Source organism: Ostrea edulis, chromosome 7 (genome assembly GCF_947568905.1).
Source record: "Ostrea edulis chromosome 7, xbOstEdul1.1, whole genome shotgun sequence".
Taxonomy (NCBI): domain Eukaryota; kingdom Metazoa; phylum Mollusca; class Bivalvia; order Ostreida; family Ostreidae; genus Ostrea; species Ostrea edulis.
The window spans coordinates 60,820,538-60,844,628 of record NC_079170.1 but is presented as its reverse complement, the minus strand read 5'-3'; the positions used below and the strand labels follow the sequence as shown (position 1 = coordinate 60,844,628).

Sequence of the window (24,091 nt, the reverse complement as noted above, 5' to 3'; positions counted from 1 at the left end):
AAGCTCAGTGTATGCACCCACAAGAATGGTCTCATTACTACATGTACATCCCCTCTCATAATGAATTGTGAAGGGATAAAAATCAAGGTGCATGGGTATCAATGGTCAACTAAGAATCTCACAACAAAACTTAAATCCAAAGTGTTGCATGTTATCAATGAACTGATAGAATCTTTTGTTTCATCAGTTAATCATGATCTTCTGATGTGTCTCCATAGCAGAATTATCCCTGAATAAAGATCTGCATTTCTTGCTTTTTGTCTTGGTCAAATGCCCTTACTTCAAGATGAAAACACACTACATGTATATGATCATAAATTCCTTGAGGTAAATACTTCTATGAAGGTTTTACTATGTCTCCATTCCAAATTATCTCTACATTTCTACTAGTGATAACCTTCACCTTGGTTAATTTATCTTTAATCCTAGGTCATAACACACTGTCTCAAGATATGCTACTTTGCATAAAACATGCATAACCTCCCAATGTTTCTGCAAAGATGTGGCCCAAACAAACATTTCTTTTTCTAGAAATACTTTTGACCTTGGCCAAACAATGCTAGTTCAGGATCAGGGCAGATTGTCTGTTCATACACAAACTGTGCAAATTATGAGCTCCTAGTGGCTCTACATCTCTATATTAAAGAGCTTTTGGCCAAATTTTTTTTTGTAACAGTTTCTTTTAAGACTATTTGCCAAATGACTTTGACTTTGATACAGAGTTATGGAACATTAGCTAGTAATAATCATATATATGTACATTTAATGCCTCTCCATTACAAAGTTATATGACCAGACACAAAGTAGATTGGGAGGATGGATAATGAACAGACAGACATGCTAATTTCTGAATACCATCCAAACTTTTAACTACATGTACATGTACAGTGTAAAATATTCATATCACTACACCCTGAACCCCTGACCCTGGGACCATGAATAAGTTGAGTCCCCAAAGCTCATTGTGATCGGTTTTTTAGCTAAATTTTCAAGAGTAGAGAAGATTAGTTAAGATTCATTACATCTTCACTTTATCATCCTCATGTATGTAGCCAGAGACTGGAACTTGAGCCAATGACTCACGGACCATGAATTCCATGATTTTGGCAGAGGCCACCAGACTTAAAGGAAAAGGCAACCCTAACCACATTGTTGCATTTATGAGTAAAGTATTACTTACTGATATCGTACATGACAGTCTTTAACAACCAAAAATCCTTTCTCAACAATTAAATCAATATTAATCTATCTTATATTTCAAATTACCCGCCGCTAAGAGAGCGGCCATTGAAGATTAATTTGTTACATCACACCGTCGGTTACGGTTTATTTCTTCAGCAGCACTGTAAACATGACAAGTCACGAACAGTTAAGTTTGTGGCCGTATAAATTTGAGCCCGTTCTTTCACAAGAAGAATTTAAGAAAAGAAGACGTTCAGTCGAGTCGCAGACCAGGCAGATGGTAAACGTTTCTTCATACATGTAAATGTCTCAAACCTCAACTTGTCATTATGCAAATGATGGATCCACAGTTTACATAGTATTTTTTTCTTCAAATAATGCTGTTGGATCAGGAATTTCAGGGGGGGAGGGACTTTTTTCACATCTCCCCTTCGCATCATAGTGTAATTAACTGCTTGACAGGAAGGCATCCACATATTTATAATGTATTCGTAAAATCTACCACATGCACATCTTTGATGATCTTAGAATCTCATCAAAACCAGAATAGACGGTGTGATGTCAAAATTATTGATTTTTGTGGTCTTGAATACAAAAGAGTTCCGCATCATGGCAGCCTCTACAGATGGCGGGAATTTCAATTTTTAACGTTTTAAAATTAGTACTGAAGCTTACCTAGGCTGTATATCAACAGAATAGTATGACAAATGTTTATCACATATTTAATCCTATCATTTATCATGTTTTTGGGTTGTCTTTCCCTTTAAGAAATCCATGCACCAAGTGTGTATGTGCACTGCTAGATGATTTTCAAACACTGCATTTTCATTGAATCAAATATGATCGCTCTAGACCACAAAAGAAGCAATGACACTGTCAGAGCCCTACACTAGCACCAGACATCCCTGACTCAGGAGGACAAAATTCACAATAGCTGGTGGAGGTTTCTATGCTCATAATCACTATCCACCTAGTGCTGTTGTTTGATATCCAAGAGTTAAGAAAGTTTTAAAAGAAATAATTCATTCTCATTATATAAGCAAAGTACCCCCCCCCCCCCAAAAAAAAAGAGCACCAGAACCCCAGATCCAATTTGCTAGCTGTCTGTAAGAAAAGAGATAGTTTTAGTAATGTTCTCATTTTTAAGGGAATGGTCCCACTCTCAGTCCCATGGGAGGGCAGGCAATATAGAATTCAACAATGTTATTGCTCTTTATACACGTAGATCTTGCATACCAGATATAGCACAGAGTGGCCCAGTATATCTACATGTATGAAGAAGTTGACAAAAACAGATTACAATAAAATACATACATGTAAACTGACTGTGTTATCATAAGATGAGATGTTTACATGTAAACTGACTACGTTATCATAAGATGAGATGTTTACATGTAAACTGACTGTGTTATTATAAGATGAGATGTTTACATGTAAACTGACTGTGTTATCATAAGAAGAGATGTTTACATGTAAACTGACTGTGTTATCATAAGATGAGATGTTTACATGTAAACTGACTGTGTTATCATAAGATGAGATGTTTACATGTAAACTGACTGTGTTATCATAAGATGAGATGTTTACACCAATTACTGCAACTGAGTTTAAAAATGATACAACATTCACTCTCATAGAGAGCTGATTGTAATAAGAAATCTAGCAGTTCAACTTACACTTTCTGTTTGCGAGAACATTTTTTCGATGGCACTGTTCATTTTATCTACAATATATAATTTATATAGATATATAAATAGTCTTCTGGACGTATCATTTGTAGGCAAAGGATGGGGTTTCACAGGAGAGAGAGAGAGAGAGAGAGAGAGAGAGAGAGAGAGAGAGGCAGTAAAATGTGTATAAAGTGAGGACAAATTTCAACCAATGGACAAAAGTTGCGAGGACAGAGTTGCAATATGAGGACAAAAAAAAAAGTCCTCACAATTATGTCCTCATAAATGTGACCTCAGCATGTAAAAAATGTAGATACAAAATATTAGCTTAGTGAGGAAAAGTGAAAGTGGTGTGAGGACATGTCCTTACTAATATTCTCTTTCATAAACCTTTTTTTCATAATTCTCTTTTACACATTGTGAGAACATCCTCACTTGGTAGGTTTGGTCAGCTGGAGAGAGAGAGAGAGAGAGAGAGAGAGAGAGAGAGAGAGAGAGAAAGATAGATTTTGTGGTCTTTGATTCATAGTTTATGAAGATGTCAGAAGATGCCGAGTAAGTCATATAAGATTAAATGAACTGAAGTGTGACCCACATTGTAGGACGGACAGACTGACCAACATGGAGAATGCTATTAGATAGTGACCCCTCTGTACCGATCAGTGTTTCTATCTCAATGTTTATCTGAGTTTATTGTCTAAACAATGTTCTGAAATGATTTGTATGATGAAGTTTGTGATGGTTACTGGGGACAGAGTGTTAAATAGCCATAGAATATTTTCAAACTAGTATACATGTATTGTATGTAATACTGGAAAGCATGCTTTGAGTAAACATGCTTATAATGAATTCTCGCTTCTAATGAAAGGGAATTTTATTCCTTTCTGGAAAAATAACTGATAACAAAATGGATTTAACAAATTACACTTATAATGAAACAAATTAGGCAGTCTTGTGGTCAAAACTGATTAAGTATTAGTATGCAATAACAAAGATCACTGAAAATGACAACATTTATATGAAGGAAAAATCCAACAATGAGTTTTTACATAGCATTTAACAAGAAAACATTATATTAGGAAAATAGAAAAAAAATCTGCTATCATATAATTTGCTATTTTAACAAATATTTCAATTGACAGATATTTTCCAATCCTTTGAGAATGTCACTGAACAATGGAAATACCTTCGTATCTGGGTAGAGTGCCAAGACTGATGTTATTGAATTTAAATAAAGCTGTCAATTCTCCGTGATCGAGTGCCTGTTCGTCTACGGCTACCTGTAACATGCATAACACCTATTCACCTGTAATACACTGTAGGGGGTATTTACATGCAAATTGTTCAGATATTCTCCATACATGTAGATAATAAAGTATTAACATTATTGTTAGTATTATGTTTTTATTTAGTGATACAATATATAATGTTAAGCACATAAATCAAAAGTCCATTACAGATCTAATTTTACCCTAATCCATGCTCCTACCTACTGTGCATGTGTACTGTGTAGCTGGGTGTGTACTAGGGCAATGTAGGTAAAGTGTCTTAGTGATCATGCAAAACATACCAATTTACCTACACCATCGACAACGTCCAATTTACCTACACAATCGACAACGTCCTATTTACTTAGTACACAATCGACAACGTCCAATTTACCTACACAATCGACAACGTCCTATTTACCTACACAATTGACAATGTCCACTAAAATGTTGAGGAAAGTTTCATAGCAATAACTTCAATATATTGTATTTTGTTACACGAGTATATATTTGCATCTCCAATGTTTTTGCCTTTGATATCTCTACAAATTGTAATAATATACATTTCCTCATGAATGTGTTGCAGTTGTACAGATAAATTTAGTACGTCTATTTAAAGTCTGGGAATTCCGACAGAAATGCAAGTAGAATGTAAATATACAAGTAAGAAATAAACTTCATTTTGAAAATGCATGAGGGTATGAACAGCATTACTTCATGCTGGCATGCTCTGCAAGAAGTGCGAACACGCTCCTTGAAACATGTTGGCGTGAAGCATAACAGTTCAATCCCTCATGTATTTTCAAAACTGAGATTTACTTTTCAAATGTTCACTGTAAATGCATTTATTCACGCTGTACGTGTATCAGGTTTACGGGGATTCCTGTTACACGTGCTGTACGTGTATCCGGTTTACGAGGATTCCTGTTACACGTGCTAGACACTCACCGTCACTAGCTCAGGTCGAAGGCCCGGCTGACTGAGAATGGTTTCTAATGTTCTCGCTAACGCATTGTGATCTAAGCCTGAAAAAAAATTCAGTACATCTAGAAAAACAATTGATACTCATTTTGGTAAAGAGTTTACTCCCTTTGGTTAGTAGACAAAAACAATTAAGATTACAGTACATTATTAGTTCACTGTGTATCTAACGTCAAAGATTTATTTGCCCAAATACCATTTAAAACTGCAAAATTTACTACTATTATCTACATGAAAAAGCCAAAACCGTCTCCCTCTCGAGCTGGATTACATGGTAACCATCAAAAGATTGCATGGACGCCTCAATCACAAGATAAGATAGATAAGGTATACACAAAGACTAGTAACTAGATGTCCATCAATTTCTAGCATCCAATCTGAAGCTTAATTTCTTCTGATTGACAAGGGTCCAGAGACCAGGTAAATTTGAGGGTGGTGCTTATTTTTTTCGGTCTTTAATACCTGGAAAAACTTCATCATCCTTATATCTCTTACTTGAAATCTGGATCCTTCTTTCACATTTCTGGCCTGGAATATGCATCTTTTTTTCTCTTACTTGGAAAGTGCTTGGAAAGTTACTTGAACATAGTTCTTTTCTATCTCTTACCTGGAATGTGGATCCTTCTCTACCTGGATTGTGGATCATAATCTTTCTCTAACCTACAATGTGGATCAATATCTTTCTCTTACCTGGAATAATCAGAATTGGAGTTTTGTAGATTTCATTGCTTGCCTTTGACTTGTCGTTGAGGGGAACAGTTTCTAGCTGTTCATCCACTTTCTCTGCTGAAATTTAATACAGTCATTTCAAACTACATGTATTTTGTTTTCTTAAATATATTTGCTATAACCACATTTTCTCTGCAGATTGTCACAGACTTGATCATACATTTATCTAAACATTCTCTAGAGCATGATATACCAACTTACAAAATAATGTAATGAATTTCTGATATTGACAGTTGTATACCCTGTAGGAACTGTAACTAAGGCCCTGACAGATATAGGTGTACCATACCTACAATAAATTCTACCTATTGACGAATGGTAAAACTCATAACTATGGTCCCTCTTGACATATGTATAGCATGCCTACTTCATAGTGAATTATTCTCTGAATATTGTCTGATATTTCATTCAATATACATGTACATACACAGTAAACATGTGTATAGATTTTGTCACCAAACCATAATAATATACTAGTAACATACTATAACAATATACTATAAAAATATAATTATAATATACATGAATTTGTATATCTATATGCTTGGTGTTCATAGTACTGTACCAAGCAAGTCTATCGTTGCCCATTTCAACATTACAGTTGTATATAGTACACGTATCACATACTGTACATATAATAATAATATTACACACATGTACTTACCATCACAGAATTCATTGTAGCCATCAAACTTCTTACAGAACTCTCTTTTCTCCATATTGCGACTCCCACTCATAACAGGGGCAACCTTCACACCTTTAACTGGAATCCAACAAAAACAGAATCCAGCCATTCACAGTGAATCACTTCATAATACAGTAGAACTATCAAGAGCAGTAGGAATGAAATTCAAGACAAGTTCAAAATAGATGTGTTTGTATATACTAAGCCCTTGGTGGCAAAGCAGATCTAAATGAAAGGTCTTGTAATAAGGAATCCATTAATAAAATGTGAAAATACTACCTTAAATTGTTCAGGAGATCATATTGCCTTTGTTAAATTTTCTTAGAAGTAGGTTAACCTCCAAGGTTGAGATCACAAGATCAAAAAGTTAGTATATTAAAAAAAAGGTTTTGTCACAAGAAATGCACATATGAATTATGACAGCCCTATCACTCACCATTCCAAAAGTTATGAGTAAGGTTTTGAAATTTGGGTCAAACTCAAAGGTCAGGGTGATAAGGTCAAAGATCATGGTATCAAATTAAAGGTCATGTCATAGGGTAACAAGGTCAAAGATCATATTATCAAATGAAAGGTCGTTTCATAAGAAATCTATAAACAAAATGTGAAAGAGACTTCGGTCCCAAAAGAAAGGTCTTTTCACAAGGAATGCCAATATGATAGCCCTATCACTCATCATTCAAAAGCAAGGTTAAGGTTTGGATAGAATGACAGACAAGTCAAAATCAAATTAAACTGCCCCTTGATCTTCCATCTCAGGGACATAAATACAACAGACATCTTTTCTGATATAGCTATAGATATGATCATACAGAAATACAGAATTTCTTACTACATAAATATGATCATACAGAAATACAGAATTTCTTACTACTTCATTAATCAGATTCTCAAATTTTCATGCAATGATAAAAGAGAAATGAAGTTACAGTAGTTTCAAAAGTTTTATTTCACAAGTTTCAGTACATACATATACATGTATGATAAAAATATGGTTGTGCAGAAAACTTACTGGAATTTGGAAGACAGAGTGATTTCTTAATAGGCTTTGGCCAGTCCCCATCATATGTAGCAAAGCTGATCTAAAATATTAAAAAAGAGAGAAAAAAAGTTATATTCTATAAGTGAAAATCAACTAATAATACATAAATTAGCAAATACAGTCCCTCTCACTGATAATTTATTGGGAGAAATATTTACAAATACAGTGTACTGGAAAGTTCTCTTTCTCCCCCTCTCTCTCTCTCAAAAAAAAAATAATCATATAATTTCCAATTTCAAATAATACAGATTCACTTTATCTTTAAATAAGAAAAAAATATCAAAAAATCTTTTCTGGTAAAAACCAAAATGTTTGGACATTGTATGTAAATGTGTATCATATTTTCATAACAAATTGTATTGCAAAGTTAACCATTGCAAACATATATATGTATATTTAAAGTTGCAGTTTCACTTTTTCTTTATACCAATTAATATCCTTCACTCATTATCCATAAGATTACTTTCAGGAGCTCCTCCAGATTAATCACCTGGAGAGAACTTTATTCACAAATCACCAATGGCTGGATTAAGGCATTTGCAAAGCAAAATATCCAAAAGCAAGCTAGCCAACAAATAATACACTGGGACATTATATAACGAACAAAATGACTGGTTCATGACAAGAACTATCCACAGGAAACAGCTACTCACGGATCTTGCAGAAAAAAAGCTTTCACTCAGACAAAGTAAGGGGCCTTTCTGATTAATGCAATCTTCTAATCCTTCCAGCTCAGTAAATCTATGCAAGAGTTTTTGTGACCAATGAAATTACTTGCAGTACCCAACCCAATTTGGTTTATCCCTGAATGCCATATTGGCCAAAGAACTCATTCAAACATAGCTTCCCAAGCTGTAGATAAGAAAATCATAACACCTCTCCCACCAATGAAATCACTTACATGTGTACTGCATAACATGGACTTTGGTTTGTACAGAATGTGATCACTTTTCTCAAGCTCTTTGTATGGCTTTTCATTTTCTACTTGACAGATTCAATATAAAATTCATTACAGTACCTTCTGACAATTAAATTCTGATTAGATATTTATTTATTATGGTTTCTTCACAGATACTTTTTGTATTTGTATAACTCATTTCGTCTATAAGCACATACATGTACTAATAAGAGAACATTCAAACACTTTGAAAATAGTCTAAATTGGCATCAATGTTGAATCGTCAGATTTCATAGGGGCTCAATTTTCATGTATCCTACTCCATGAATTTCAAACCACAATGAAATATACTATCTAGTATAATAATTTGATTTTTTATTGCACAGAAACCATATCCCCGAAATTACATTTAAATGAAACTTTAAAATCTTGACAATCCATGAAAATTGCCAACAAATTTTTAAAGGACAGTACATCTATAAACCCTGCATTTGAATTTCAGACCAGTGAAGAGAATCTTCATACCTACTCCAGACTTGACCAATGAACTCACCTTATCCAGGCTTTATAACCAATGAATTCACTTGCCTCCTCCAGGGTTTCTGACCAATGAATTCACTCACCTCCCCCAGGCTTGACCATTGAATTCACTCACCTCCTCCAGACTTTCTGACCATTGAATTCACTTGAGGTACCTCCCCAAGGCTTGACCATTGAATTCACTCACCTCCTCTAGCTCTGTGAATCCCTGAATGCCCTTTTGACCTACGAAGTACCACACATCTCTAAATCTGAGGTTCTGTATTGCACTGCTGCCTAAAGCATTGAGCTCTCTTATTGCACCCTGTCCTAACCTGTAAAACAAATTACCAGGAACCATTTAAAATGAGGTTGCACATTTTGATGTCTTAAAGGTTTCTATTTTATATTTACATCAACGAACTTAACAAGCGCCCAGTATGTCAAAACATCCCACTCAAACCTTTGTGGAGTAACACACCATAGTGATAAATACACAAACACGCATGCAATCACCAATACGCACCCATGCACGCACGCATGCACACACACAGTTCTCTCAAAGTATGTTTCAAAGCACCCACGCACGCACACACACACACAGTTCTCTCAAAGTATGTTTCAAAGGACTCTTGAATCAGTTCCTATATTTTCAATCATTTCTTAATTTTTGAGAATTTATTTTTGTGAAAATTCAGGATGTTTCCTTGATGCAAAAATAAGGCTCACAGGTGTTATTTTGAAAAGAAAGTTAAGTTATCCACAAATCAAACAAAATAATTATGCTTTAGTGAAAAATCCTTTTAAAAATTAGTGCGGAAATAAAGTCTGCCAAAATGAAAGTGATATGCAGTGTACAGTACTTGTACAACTCATGATGCTGGAAAAGAAAAACTTGCAGTTACTCACTTTTTGGATCCATCATCGTTCACCACCGCAATAACAACATCTCCCTCGTGTAGCTGCTTCAGAAGGTTCTCCATGTTTGTACTGTCTGAAAGTTGATTTGAAAATCAAAAGAAGTTCAAAAACACAGTGGAATCAACACCTTATTTCCATGATTTGTTTTTTTTTGGGGGGGGGGGGGGGGGGGGGGGAGTATTTTTTGTTCCATGGATTGTTTTTTTTTTTTTGGTTGGGTTTTTTTCTTTTTGGTTTCTGCAGTTGGCTGTAAATTTATGAAACCACTAATACATTTCGTTAAAAAGATCGATATTGACTTCATTAGTGGATTCTGTGCAACAGAGTAACCTTATACACTCTGATGTAATTTAAAAATCAGTAGAATAAAAATAATGATTTCTGTGTACATGTAAATCTGTATATTAATTCTCTTTTTTTTTAATGGCACAAATATGCATTATGACCCATTTGAACCATAACACAAGAACATACAATGAAAAATACAAATAGCTAAAGCAATACCATTCCAAAATGAAAACGAAAGTGACAAACATTTATATAGATATTCTTACTTTGTTCATACGTATCAAATCTGGCCACAAATTTCAGTTTTTTGGAATCTCCATGTAAGACCACTGTATTAATTCCTCTTCCTGCATTATTCATGTTCTTCTCCATAATCCTAGTAAAAATACAGCTTTTAATTTGGCAATAAAAACTTGCTACAACTTTATCTCTAGCTATACATACTTGAAAGTTTCTTTTATGATTATTATTAAATGCTTTATAATTAAAGACAATCTAAGCCTTTCGAAATTTCAAAATTGTTGCCATACACTTTTGCAAATTTCAGTCAAAACGTTGTAGATCTATTTTTGGCATTATTAAATTTTTATTTTTTTTATTTTTTGAAATCTGAAATTATTTGCTAAAAGACAATTATAATTATTTTCTGAGAACTTATGTTTACAAAACAAAATTGTGCAAATGTAATAGCTAGAATATCAAAGTTACTAAGATTTTATCTACAGCAGCAATGACCAGATTTACAGCAGTACAGGTCTAACGTCATTTGAAAAGTGTTCAAATCAACCTCCACAGAAAAAAAATCATTTTATGGCTACTTTAGAGGCCGTGGTAACATACCAGCACAATGTATTGTACATGTTATAAAGATTACGTATCATAAATACCATTAGGGTATTAACCTACAAAATCACTCAAGATTATCTTCATACTACATGTAAATTTTCTTTCTAAAATCCACTTAATTTACAAACTTCTAAATCTTCATATTTTATATGTCAATATTATACAGATATCAAATCAAGGCTAATTCTAGAACAGTCATTTTAATTTTACCCTTCTGACCAACAGCGAAATCTTTATGGAGAATAAGAATCAACAGTTTAATTAACTGTTACACACATGTAAGTAGTGATGAAGACCTACATTCTGCCAGCGACACAGATGTGGGGCATCTTGTTGTCCATGTCACCTGTATACACCTGAACAGGGGTACCATCACACGGCGTTTTTAAATCACAGTTGACAAGTTCCGACCCCGATTTTATTTCAGTTAGTTCAGCAACCAGTTTTGCTATGTTCTCTACTGGTCCAACTACAACAAATAAACAGTGAACATACATATAACTAGTATTATTATATAGCTAAATAAGATCTGTACTGAAAAGTTCAAAGTACATCGCAAGCAAAATTGTAAACAAAGATCGTGGACCAGCTATCATTTGGAAAGCTCTGGGAGCCATTAATTATCTATCAATTCTTGTGACATTTAGACTCTGATTTATAGTTAAGGACCAACAAACATTAAAAATGATAAATACAATTGAATAACATTAACCAAATTCAAAAATAAAATTATTTCTGATTCATGATTTTGACACTTCAGCATGTGCACATACATCATTCACATGTACACATTTAACATATGATCACTGATTTTAAACTGATTCTTGCTATTATAACTACAGCTACACTACACAGCTTGGAATTCACTTCTCACATTTCCCATAGAAGTACATACATGTGTGTTTACACTGTAATCTAACTTTGTTTTGTGTTTTTCAATAAAAAAAAAAAAACCACATAATGTAAAACTTCTAATAAACATGATTCATATTGACAACGCATTCTATTCCATAATGGCCAGTTTTGAAAAATCATCCAAAAGCCTACACAAATCTAATATCAATGTCTACACTTCTTTATGCTTTTATAATTCAATTTTTTTTAAAGGCCTTTAGCTTTGCATTTTCACCAGCTTTATCCCTAAATAAAATCAACGAGAAAAAAAAAGCTGCTATGAAAATAAGTGTTCACAATGCTTTCCAACAAAGCATACGATGTACGTAAGTAGAAACATACGTGGCATTGTAAAACATACGATGTAAATGTAAGTAGAAACATACGTGGCATTGTAAAACATATGTAAATGCAAGTAGAAATATACGAGGCATTGTAAAACATATGATGTAAATGTAAGTAGAAATATACGAGGCATTGTAAAACATACGATGTAAATGTAAGTAGAAACATACGTGGCATTGTAAAACATATGATGTAAATGTAAGTAGAAACATATGCGCTGCCCATTGCATTTGTCGTATTTTGCGATTTTTCAGACAAAAAATATGACAGAAATTTGGGAAATGCGATACGGACATTTCATATTTTAGAAATCACGGCGCCATTTTGAATTTCAGCTGTTGGCATCCAAACAGTCTCAGGGCTGTTTTACCTGTGCAAAATGTGGATACCCTTTCGCATGGGAACAATAAGACTTAGGGGCGTCTTGTTTATTTAGCAGTTTACACAAGACAAAGGGTTGATCCTCTATTTGCAGGTAGGTGTGAATAAAATGAACTTTGCACGTGCGAGTTGCCTACATATCGAAATAATATACTGGGGAGATACCCTGAGTCATTATTGGGAAGCTACCTGTTTTGGACTGGGTGAAATAAAAAGCGTATGATTATGCACACAAGCTAGTCAAAGGAAGATAGTTCCGTATCAATGAAAATATATAAAATTTAATTTTCGGTTCATCACAGTACAAAAACGATTTCATCTAGTAGAAAGTTAAAACTATTGAATGTTCAGCTACTGTAACATTTTCTAATCCATTTGACGGTAGTATAGGTGTATTAATGGAGGAATGTTGGGAAATTGCATCATTCTTTAGGTCTTTGGTTTGATCTATTAAGAAAATGGCCACAAGGAAGTGCAAAATTTTAGGTTCTTCTGAAATTGCTAGGCTGTCATCTTTTGACTTCACATCATCTTAAGCCATTTAAAATTATTTCAGAATTCCTGAAGTCCCTTCTCCTCTACATGATGATATTCACAAAAGGACCACCATGTCATTCTGGATTTCAAGATGAAAACAGGATTCTTCAGTGAATTCTTTGAAAAATGTGATGTGAAACTATGATGTGTTATGTATTACAGTAATTAATCTTCAGTAACTTTGTCATCAGTGATTTTTTCTAGACTGCAAATTTAATATCAATGATGAGTATCATTATGTCATTTACACTACTAACATGATTAATAAACATATAGAAACTCATTTTTTGTCTTTATTTAATGTAGCCAGTTATAGGCTATGAAATACTCCTAGATTGTTCTGGTATGAAATAGAATTGAGTCAACTTAGCCTAAAACAATATTTAAAAATAAAATCATGATTGTGTTGCAATGTCATCTAGACTGACTGAAAAGCAATCTGCTGAAATACAATTTTCACAATATCATAATAGTGATTTATGATCAAAGCTATGTTGTATACACCCTGTAAGAATAATCAGAGACACACACACATATATATATACAAAATGTATATATATATATGATATGTTGTATATGCCTCTTGAATAATATACATGTACATGAAATATAGATCTACAGTAAACATGTATGAGTCGATGCACGTGCGCCAGGTTGCGACACAAAATTTTGTTCCAGTGTGAGCCCTGTACGAGGTATTTTAAAACATACGATGTACGTAAGTAGAAACATACGTGGCATTGTAAAACATACGATGTAAATGTAAGTAGAAACATACGAGGCATTGTAAAACATACGATGTAAATGTAAGTAGAAACATACGAGGCATTGTAAAACATACAATGTAAATGTAAGTAGAAACATACGAGGTATTGTAAAACATACGATGTAAATGTAAGTAGGAACATACGTGGCATTGTAAAACATACAATGTAAAATGTAAGTAGAAACATACGTGGCATTGTAAAACATACGATGTAAATGTAAGTAGAAACATACGTGGCATTGTAAAACATACGATGTAAATGTAAGTAGGAACATACAAGGTATTGTAAAACATACGATGTAAATGTAAGTAGGAACATACGAGGTATTGTAAAACATACGTGGCATTGTAAAACAAACAATGTACGTAAGTAGAAACATACGTGGCATTGTAAAACATCCCTTTTTGACCAATGATGAAGCGTACTGCTCACCGTCCTTTTTTGGTTGCACCTAAAAAAAATTCAGAATAAGCTTGATGATGACATACATGATATTCAAACACAAATGATGTCATATATACTCAACAGATCACATTTTCATGCACCAATGGGTAATGCATATACTTACAAACTCTATAGCATGACCCTGTTTAAGGCCCCGCTGACCAATCAAAATATACGATTCTCGGAATTTGACCTTTTCTATTTGACTTGCTCCCATTAACTTCATCCATTTCTTGGCTTCATCCTTCAATCTGTAACAAGCAGTAGGATGGTTATAGTCAAAGTTTCAAATCCTATTTTACTTTATCTATTTCTGTAATTTTTTTGAATAATGAACGCAACATTTTTTTTTAGAAACTTACGAGTAGGAGATTTCATCAAAACTGGCCATAATAACCACAGTTCTTTCTTTCATCTCTAACTGGATATACTGCAAAAAGGATTGCTCTGTGAAGAGATAGAGAAATAAAATACACAACATTGTATTGCAGTCAAAGTCAAAATTCCATTCCTCATTCCCCTTCAGTCCATCACATACGTATAAGCTGCAGGGCTCGAAATTAACATATGTCCGTCAGTCTGTGACTGGCTAAAAGTCTGGCGAACTGACCGGCATTTGTTTTAGTCAGTCCGATGGGACTGGTTAATTTTCTAAAGCATCATTTTGGAAAATATACTTAATATGAAATTTCATACACATTTGGCATGCTTCGATCTGTTTAATCAATCGGAAGAATCTGATTCGTAAATATAAATCCCACATTTAAGTGTTACAATATTGTCTAAGGCATAATGAGTTAAATTTCATTTTAATGATATCAACAAAATATATTTGATTATTTCTGGAAAACTCTGTTGGACTGGTAATTTTTTCTGCGGACTGGTTAAAATTATACCCCATCAGTCCGGCTGGACTGGTGACATAAAAAGTTAGCTTCAAGCCCTGAGCTGAATCCATGATTATCAGAATGTGCATACATCATATTCATTAGCTAATCTGTAACATACAATGTACATACCCTCTGTGTAAGTGTCAAATGTCTTCTTGTCTACAACTTGATGTGTGTCTCCTGAAAAACGACAAATTTTGGTAAAGCTGGCAAATAATTTTACTCCTTTATACAATGGTCAATTCTACCACTCTACTGACTACCATTAACATAGCACTGACCACACAACAAGCTATAATCTTACCATCAATAAACACTACACTGACCACATGACAAGCTATAATCTTACCATCAATAAACACTACACTGACCACATGACAAGCTATAATCTTACCATCAATAAACACTACACTGACCACACAACAAGCTATAATCTTACCATCAATAAACACTACACTGACAACATAACAAGCTATAATCTTACCATCAACTAGTACTTATTGTAACGGGGACCGTTACAGATGTTCCCCAAACATTCCCCCATTTAGTAAGTGGTGACATTTATTTCAGTACAAGTGGTTTTGACCATTGCAAACTGTGTAGCATGTGAACTATCTTATAACGTTCAGTCCATTTCATACTAGTTCAAATCAGTTATAAAGATCTGAGAGTTTTGTGCACGTGCACGTACGTGCATGCACGTGCAGATAAATAATTCGACCATCTCGATACATTAGAAGTCTTACTATATGAGTACAAGAGAAGTTTCACAACTGTTCAATGAAAAACGAGAAATTAACGGCAACTCAAAACTACAAAGACCGAAATCAATGCACGTGCATACACGTGCGCGGGAGTACGACACAGCAATTTTGTTGATGCTATTCAATAGACATTTGAACAATATACTTACTATATGAATTTGGTATCGATCACTTCACTTTTAAGAAAGTTATGGGGATTTCAAAATCGTCCAATCAGAATTAAGCGCACGTGCATGCGCGTGCAGGGAAGTGATTTTGAGACTATTAATAAATTGACACGCCTAAAACATACCTGCAACCTAATTTTCAAACCTATTCATTGCAATCTCAAAATGTTATAGACCAATACTCAAATTTAGACGTCAAAAATTACAATGCACGCGCATTCACGCGCACGCGATTTTGATAATGGAAAATTTGTTGACACCATTTCACAGACATTCATATCATAGATCCTCAGGGTGAACTTGAATTCATTTCAGTTTTTAATTCAATAGTTATGACTATTTTAGTACCCGAAAAATGAAAGAAAAGCTATGCACATGCATACACGGGCACGTGAGTATGACTCAGCATCAATGTTGATGTCATTCAATAGACATTTGATAGATATACTTACAGTATAAATTTCATATTGTTTCCATCATTTATAAGAAAGTTATGGCGATTTGAAAATCGTCCAATCAGAATTTAGCACATGTGCATCCACGTGCCGGATGGTAATTATGACTACACACTTTTGTTAAGAATATCAAGATACATATACAATACAAGTTTGAAAAGATTTTGACAAAAAACAAAAAAGTTATGGTCATTGAAAGAATTGAACCTTCAAAAGACAATGCACGTGCGTGCGCATGCGCGTTTGCAATTCTTATTACATCGATCTGTAGATAATTGACATGTCTACCTATTCTGTAAATATCATTAAATTTCTTTGATTGGCATGAATGTTAAAAACGGTTTTGTATTATCCAATCAAATTGAAGCACACGTGCATGCGCGTGCAGAATTGAAATTTTGACGATGGCAAACAGTTAAGGGTCCCAAGTTATACCTACGATATAAATAGCAAACGATTTCATTGAAAAATAAAAAAGTTAGACTTATTCCAAAGTTTGTAAACAAAAAATCCAATGCACGTGCATGCACATGCATGCATTTTCAGACAAAATGACATTCGTTCCGCACATCTACATATGCTATACTATCATCCTAAAAAGGTTTCATATTGATCCCTTCAGTAGTTTCTGAGAACACTCGTGGACAAAAAAGTCCCAAGAAGAAAGAAAGAATAATAATAATAATAACTAGTACTTATTGTAACGGGGACCGTTACACATGTTCCCCAAACATTCCCCCATTCAGCAAGTGGTGTCATTTATTTCAGTACAAGTGGTTTTGACCATTGCAAACTGTGAAACATGTGAATATATAACTATTTTATAACGTTCAGTCCATTTCATGCTAATACAAATCAGTTATAAAGATCTGAGAGTTTTGTGCACATGCACGTACGTGCATATAAATAATTCGACCATCTCGATACATTAGAAGTCTTACATTATGAGTACAAGAGAAGTTTCACAACAGTTCAATGAATAACGAGAAATTAACGGCAACTCAAAACTACAAAGACCGAAATCAATGCACGTGCATACACGTGCACGGGAGTACGACACAGCAATTTTGTTGATGCTAATCAATAGACATTTGAACAATATACTTACTATATAAATTTGGTATTGATTGCTTCACTCATAAGAAAGTTATTGAGATTTCAAAATCGTCCAATCAGAATTAAGCGCACGTGCATGCGCGTGCAGGAAAGTGATTTTGACACTATTAATAAATTGAGAGGCCCAAAACATACTTGCAATCTAAATTTCAATCCTATTCATTGCAATTTAAAAATGTTGTAGACCAATACTTGAATTTAGACGTCAAAAATTACAATGCACGCGCATTCACGCGCACGCAATTTTGATAATGGAAAATCTGTTGACACCATTTCATAGACATTCATATCATAGATCCTCAGGGTAAATTTGAATTCATTTCAGTTTTTAATTCAATAGTTATAACCATTTTAGTACCCGAAAAATGAAAGAAAAGCTATGCACGTGCATACACGGGCACGTGAGTATGACTCAGCATCAATGTTGATGTCATTCAATAGACATTTGATAGATATACTTACAGTATAAATTTCATATTGTTTCCATCATTTATAAGAAAGTTATGGCGATTTGAAAATCGTCCAATCAGAATTTAGCACATGTGCATGCACGTGCCTGATGGTAATTATGACAGTACACTTTTGTTAAGAATATCAAGATACATATACAATACAAGTTTGAAAAGATTTTGACAAAAAACAAAAAAGTTATGGTCATTGAAAGAATTGAACCTTCAAAAGACAATACATGTGAGTGCGCATGCGCGTTTGCAATTTTTATTACATCGATCTGTAGATATTTGGCATGTCTACCTATCCTGTAAATATCATTAAATTTCCTTAATTGGCATGAATGTTATAAACGGTTTTGTATTATCCAATCAAATTGAAGCACACGTGCATGCGCGTGCAGAATTGAAATTTTGACGATGGCAAACAGTTAAGGGTCCCAAGTTATACCTACAATATCAATAGGAAACGATTTCATTGAAAAATAAAAAAGTTAGACTCATTCCAAAGTTTGTAAACAAAAAATTAAATGCACGTGCATGCACATGCATGCATTTTCAGACAAAATGACATTCGTTCCGCACATCTACATATGCTATACTATCATCCTAAAAAGGTTTCATATCGATCCCTTGAGTAGTTTCTGAGAACACTCGTGGACAAAAAAGTCCCAAGAAGAAAGAAAGAAAAATAATAATAACTAGACACGATCTCGTTGCGAGCAACGAGTAGGTCTTCCGTCCGATTTGTTGATGCACTCGGAGTTAAAAAAAAAAAAAAAAGACAAATGAGTCCCAATTTAGTTTCCGACTTTAAGACACTTTAGATATAATCAATTTTTCATATCATAAGCTTCTGAAGCAAAGTTGCGGTGAAATTCGTTTGAAATTCGACTCTCCAGGCGAGCCATAAGGCCCGCGGGCCTATTTCTTGATGTCATTTGTTAGCCCTCTATAGACTCAACAACTTTAGTTCTATATGTCTTTACAAAATATTTACCTGTAAAAAGTTATTGAGATCGACCGATATCGACAAAAAATCGACTCTACAGGCGAGCCATTAGGACCATAGGCCTATTTCTTGATATCAATCGATAGATCTCGATAAACTGAACAACTTTTGTTCAATATGTCCTTGCAAAATATTTACCAGTTACAAGTTTTTGAAATCGACTGATATCGACAAAAATCGACTCTACAGGCGAGCCATGAGGCCCACAGACCCATTTTTTGATATTGATCGATAGGTTATGACACATTGAACAACTTTTGTTCAATAATGCTTTTCAAAAAATATGTCGTTTTAAAGATATGAGGCGTCAAATATTTACGATTTTGGCCCTTAAAATCTCTAATTACGTAACATATGACCTACTTTTTGATTTGATAAGATCAAGCTCGTTGAGATGAACATTTCCGTTTCTACAACTTATTATAAAATATTAATAGTTTCTGAGATATTCTCAAAAACATTTGGACCCTTCTGAACCCCTAATTTAAAGGGCCAGCCCGTTTTGCTTGATATCGTAAGAAAGGCCTTGTCATTTTAAACATTTTTTGCTCAACAAGTATTTAGAAATTCTTTACCGTTCTCGAGTTATCTCTACAAGAAATATTTAGGGGCCAAACTGTAGCTCCCTAACGGGGCCACATAGGGAAAAAACGAAATGTACATATTGTTTAGATTATCATTCTGAACAACTTTTGTTCAATAATGCTTTTCAAAATATTTGTCGTTTTCAAGATATGAGGCGTCAATTATTTATGATTTTGGCCCTTAAAATCCCTTATTACGTAACATATGACCTACTTTTTGATTTGATAAGAACAAGCTCGTTTAGATGAACATTTCCGCTTCAATGACTTATTACAAAATATTAATAGTTTCTGAGATATTCTCATAAACCTTTGGACCCTTCTGGGCCCCTAATTTAAAGGGTCAGCCCCTTTTGCTTGATATCGTAAGAAAGGTCATGACATTTCAAACATTTTTTGTTCAACAAGTATTTAGAAATTCTTTACCGTTCTCGAGTTATTTCTAGAAGTAATTTTTAGGGGCCAAACTGTAGCTCCCTAACGGGGCCACATAGGGTAAAAACGAAATATGCATATTGTTCAGATCATCATTCTGAACAACTTTTGTTCTTTATTGCTTTTCAAAATATTTGTCGTTTTCGAGATACAAGGGGTAAAAAATTTATGGTTTTGGCCCTTAAAATCCCTTATTACGTAACATATGACCTAAATTTTTATATGAATAGATTTGGATTGTTGAGATGAACATTTTTTGTTCTTTGACTTATACCAAAATATTAACGATTTTTGAGATATTTGATCTAGACTTTGAGCCCTTCTAGATCCCTAATTTGAAGGGGCTAGCCCCTAAATCTTGTTATTTTCGAAAAGATCTCGTAAATGTGCACAACTTTTGTTCTACATGTCTTAACAAAATATTTGCAAGAAAAAAGATATTGGAGATCAAAGGTGAAAAATCGCCGAAATCGGCGAAAAATTTTGGCATCCATTTTTTCAAGTCCAGGCGAGCGTTTAGGCAAATCGCCTCCGGTAAAATCGAATCCCCCACAAATCTTCTAAAATGTTTACTCTATCTTGTGTAGAATTTCAAGACTCTAGCTTCAAAACTAACGGAGGAGATGTGTGGACAACAAGGCCCTTCAAAAAGTCACTAAAAGAGAGATAACTCCTGACCGGAAGTGACGTCAAGCACGAAATTTTGCAAGCAAAGTCTCGTCACCAAAAGACATCTTTCCTGAAAATTTCGTGAAAATCGATCGAGAAATGGCTGAGGAAAACGCGTGTACTACCAAGGAAAATAATAATAATAATAATGAAGAAGAAGAACGCGAACAATAATAGTAAGGTCTTCCGCAGGAGACGGAAGACCTTAATAATAAGAAACAGAGTAAAACCAATATGTTCCCAAACTTTGTTTGGGGAACATAATAATAATAATAAGAAACAGAGTAAAACCAATATGTTCCCAAACTTCATCTGGGGAACATAATAAGAAACAGAGTAAAACCAATATGTTCCCAAACTTTGTTTGGGGAACATAATAAACACTACACTGACCACATGACAAGCTATAATCTTACCATCAATAAACACTACACTGCCCACATGACAAACTATAATCTTACCATCAATAAACACAGCACTGACCACACAACAAGCTATAATCTTACCATCAATAAACACTACACTGACAACATAACAAGCTATAATCTTACCATCAATAAACACAGCACTGACCACACAACAAGCTATAATCGTACCATCAATAAACACAGCACTGACCACAAAACAAGCTATAATCTTACCATCAATAAACACTACACTGACAACATAACAAACTATAATCTTACCATCAATAAACACAGCACTGACCACACAACAAGCTATAATCGTACCATCAATAAATACTATACTGACCACACAACAAGCTATAATCTTACCATCAATAAACACTACACTGACCATATGACAAGCTATAATCTTACCATCAATAAACACTACACTGACCACACAACAAGCTATAATCTTACCATCAATAAACACAGCACTGACCACACAAGCTATAATATTACCATCAATAAACACAACACTGACCACACAACAAGCTATAATATTACCATCAATAAATACTACACTGACCACATGACAAGTATAATCTTACCATCAATAAACACTACACTGACCACACAACAAGCTATAATCTTAACATCAATAAACACAGCACTGACCACACAACAAGCTATAATCTTACCATCAATAAACACTACACTGACAACATAACAAGCTATAATCTTACCATCAATAAACACTACACTGACCACATGACAAGCTATAATCTTACCATCAATAAACACTACACTGACCACACAACAAGCTATAATCTTACCATCAATAAACACTACACTGACCACATGACAAGCTATAATCTTACCATCAATAAACACTACACTGACCACATGACAAACTATAATCTTACCATCAATAAACACAGCACTGACCACACAACAAGCTATAATATTACCATCAATAAATACTACACTGACCTTACAAAAAGCTATAATCTTACCATCAATAAACACTACACTGACCACATGACAAACTATAATCTTACATCAATAAACACTACACTGACCACACAACAAGCTATAATCTTACCATCAATAAACACTACACTGACCACATGACAAGCTATAATCTTACCATCAATAAACACAGCACTGACCACACAACAAGCTATAATCTTACCATCAATAAACACTACACTGACAACATAACAAGCTATAATCTTACCATCAATAAACACTACACTGACCACACAACAAGCTATAATCTTACCATCAATAATCACTACACTGCCCACATGACAAACTATACTCTTACCATCAATAAACACAGCACTGACCACACAACAAGCTATAATCTTACCATCAATAAACACTACACTGCCCACATGACAAACTATAATCTTACCATCAATAAACACTACACTGACCACACAACAAGCTATAATCTTACCATCAATAAACACTACACTGACCACATGACAAGCTATAATCTTACCATCAATAAATAGTGTGTTGATCCCTCTTCCAACATTCTTCTTCTCATCGCTCATGTAGCTAGTGTGGCAAAAACAGAGAAGTAATTAAATACAATAACTCTGTCCTCCTAATTCATAAATATAAAACAGGATTAGAGTGATCTAATGTTTTCGTCACTGTTTGATCATTATGAGAGTTGTGTTTCATAATTCTATTGATTCATTTAACTTCTGATTGACAATACTTTGATGTCAGAATATTGTTTCTATTCTCATTACATGTACAAGTAAAAAGTTAACTATCTTCTAATCAAGGTGTATTGTGAGATCTTACAAGATCTATTTCATAATGTTGTGTATGTATTATGCACAGTATGACACAGTTAGAGTGAACATGCTTATAAAGAATTATCACTTAAAATGTCATTCTTAGACTACACGAACATGATATAGATAAAAGAAAAGGAACCTTATTGGAAATAACAAACTACACCTATTAGGAAGTGAATTGAGACATCCTCCATGTTTCGCTGTAATTGCGTTTTTCTGTACATGAACATATATACAACTGTACTATACAACTGTACTGTAGTAAAGATTATCGACTCACATTTGCCCATTATAGCATATAGTGGGTCCCACGCTTTTATCCGTCCCCGTCTTGATGTAAAATGACTTCTGTCCCCATGAACATGACACACCACAGGCGGACTCTACATAAGAAAAACCCACAATACATTTCTCCATTTTCTCCACCACATAAGTTTTGCCCTCCTGCTTTAGGTACTGATGCACCGGTACTGATAGGAGGCCTATACTGATCTGCATGCTCCCACTGTTTCAGCAGGATTTAATTCACATACATGTAAACATATCCAATGTATATCATACCAGCTTATTAATATTTTGTTGAATTGCTTATTAGCCTTGCTGTTTAGAAAACTTTATAGCATTTTTAAATAATCCATAATTTTCTGGTGTGGTGACCCACCCAACTCTATGTCAGGTGGAAAGAGGAGGCATGATTTGAACAGAATTGATTCAATACTACATCAGAGGATGCATGCAAATTGCAAGTACAAAACCTAATTGTTTCCTTTAAGCTGTTTCTCTTCAGTAAAAATATTTTTTATGACCTTCTTTTTTTCTAAATATTCAGAAAACTAGGAATCAATAAGAAAATTTGAGATGATTAAAATGTTCCCATCATGACCTCGGAGGTTACAATTTAAACAAACATGAATCACACCTACGACAGGATGCGAAAATGAAAATAT

General features: G+C 34.1%; 1 protein-coding gene across 2 annotated transcripts in view; it reads right to left on the bottom strand.

Moving 5' to 3' along the window:
- LOC130048312 (protein O-linked-mannose beta-1,2-N-acetylglucosaminyltransferase 1-like) overlaps positions 1-24,091 on the bottom strand; it is a 59,047-nt gene that overhangs the window by 22,394 nt on the left and 12,562 nt on the right. The window contains exons 5-20 of one of the 2 annotated variants that reach the window (XM_056144898.1): positions 23,425-23,527; positions 22,835-22,893; positions 15,417-15,467; positions 14,760-14,844; positions 14,522-14,648; positions 14,335-14,404; positions 11,330-11,498; positions 10,450-10,559; positions 9,884-9,968; positions 9,183-9,309; positions 7,528-7,597; positions 6,495-6,593; positions 5,792-5,887; positions 5,069-5,145; positions 4,039-4,132; positions 2,859-2,905 (exon numbers count right to left, since the gene is read on the bottom strand). In XM_056144898.1, the coding sequence (XP_056000873.1) occupies positions 2,859-2,905; positions 4,039-4,132; positions 5,069-5,145; positions 5,792-5,887; positions 6,495-6,593; positions 7,528-7,597; positions 9,183-9,309; positions 9,884-9,968; positions 10,450-10,559; positions 11,330-11,498; positions 14,335-14,404; positions 14,522-14,648; positions 14,760-14,844; positions 15,417-15,467; positions 22,835-22,893; positions 23,425-23,527 (1,469 nt within the window). The remainder of the gene's footprint in view (positions 1-2,858; positions 2,906-4,038; positions 4,133-5,068; positions 5,146-5,791; positions 5,888-6,494; positions 6,594-7,527; positions 7,598-9,182; positions 9,310-9,883; positions 9,969-10,449; positions 10,560-11,329; positions 11,499-14,334; positions 14,405-14,521; positions 14,649-14,759; positions 14,845-15,416; positions 15,468-22,834; positions 22,894-23,424; positions 23,528-24,091) is intronic. The other variant, XM_056144899.1, reaches the window with a different exon arrangement.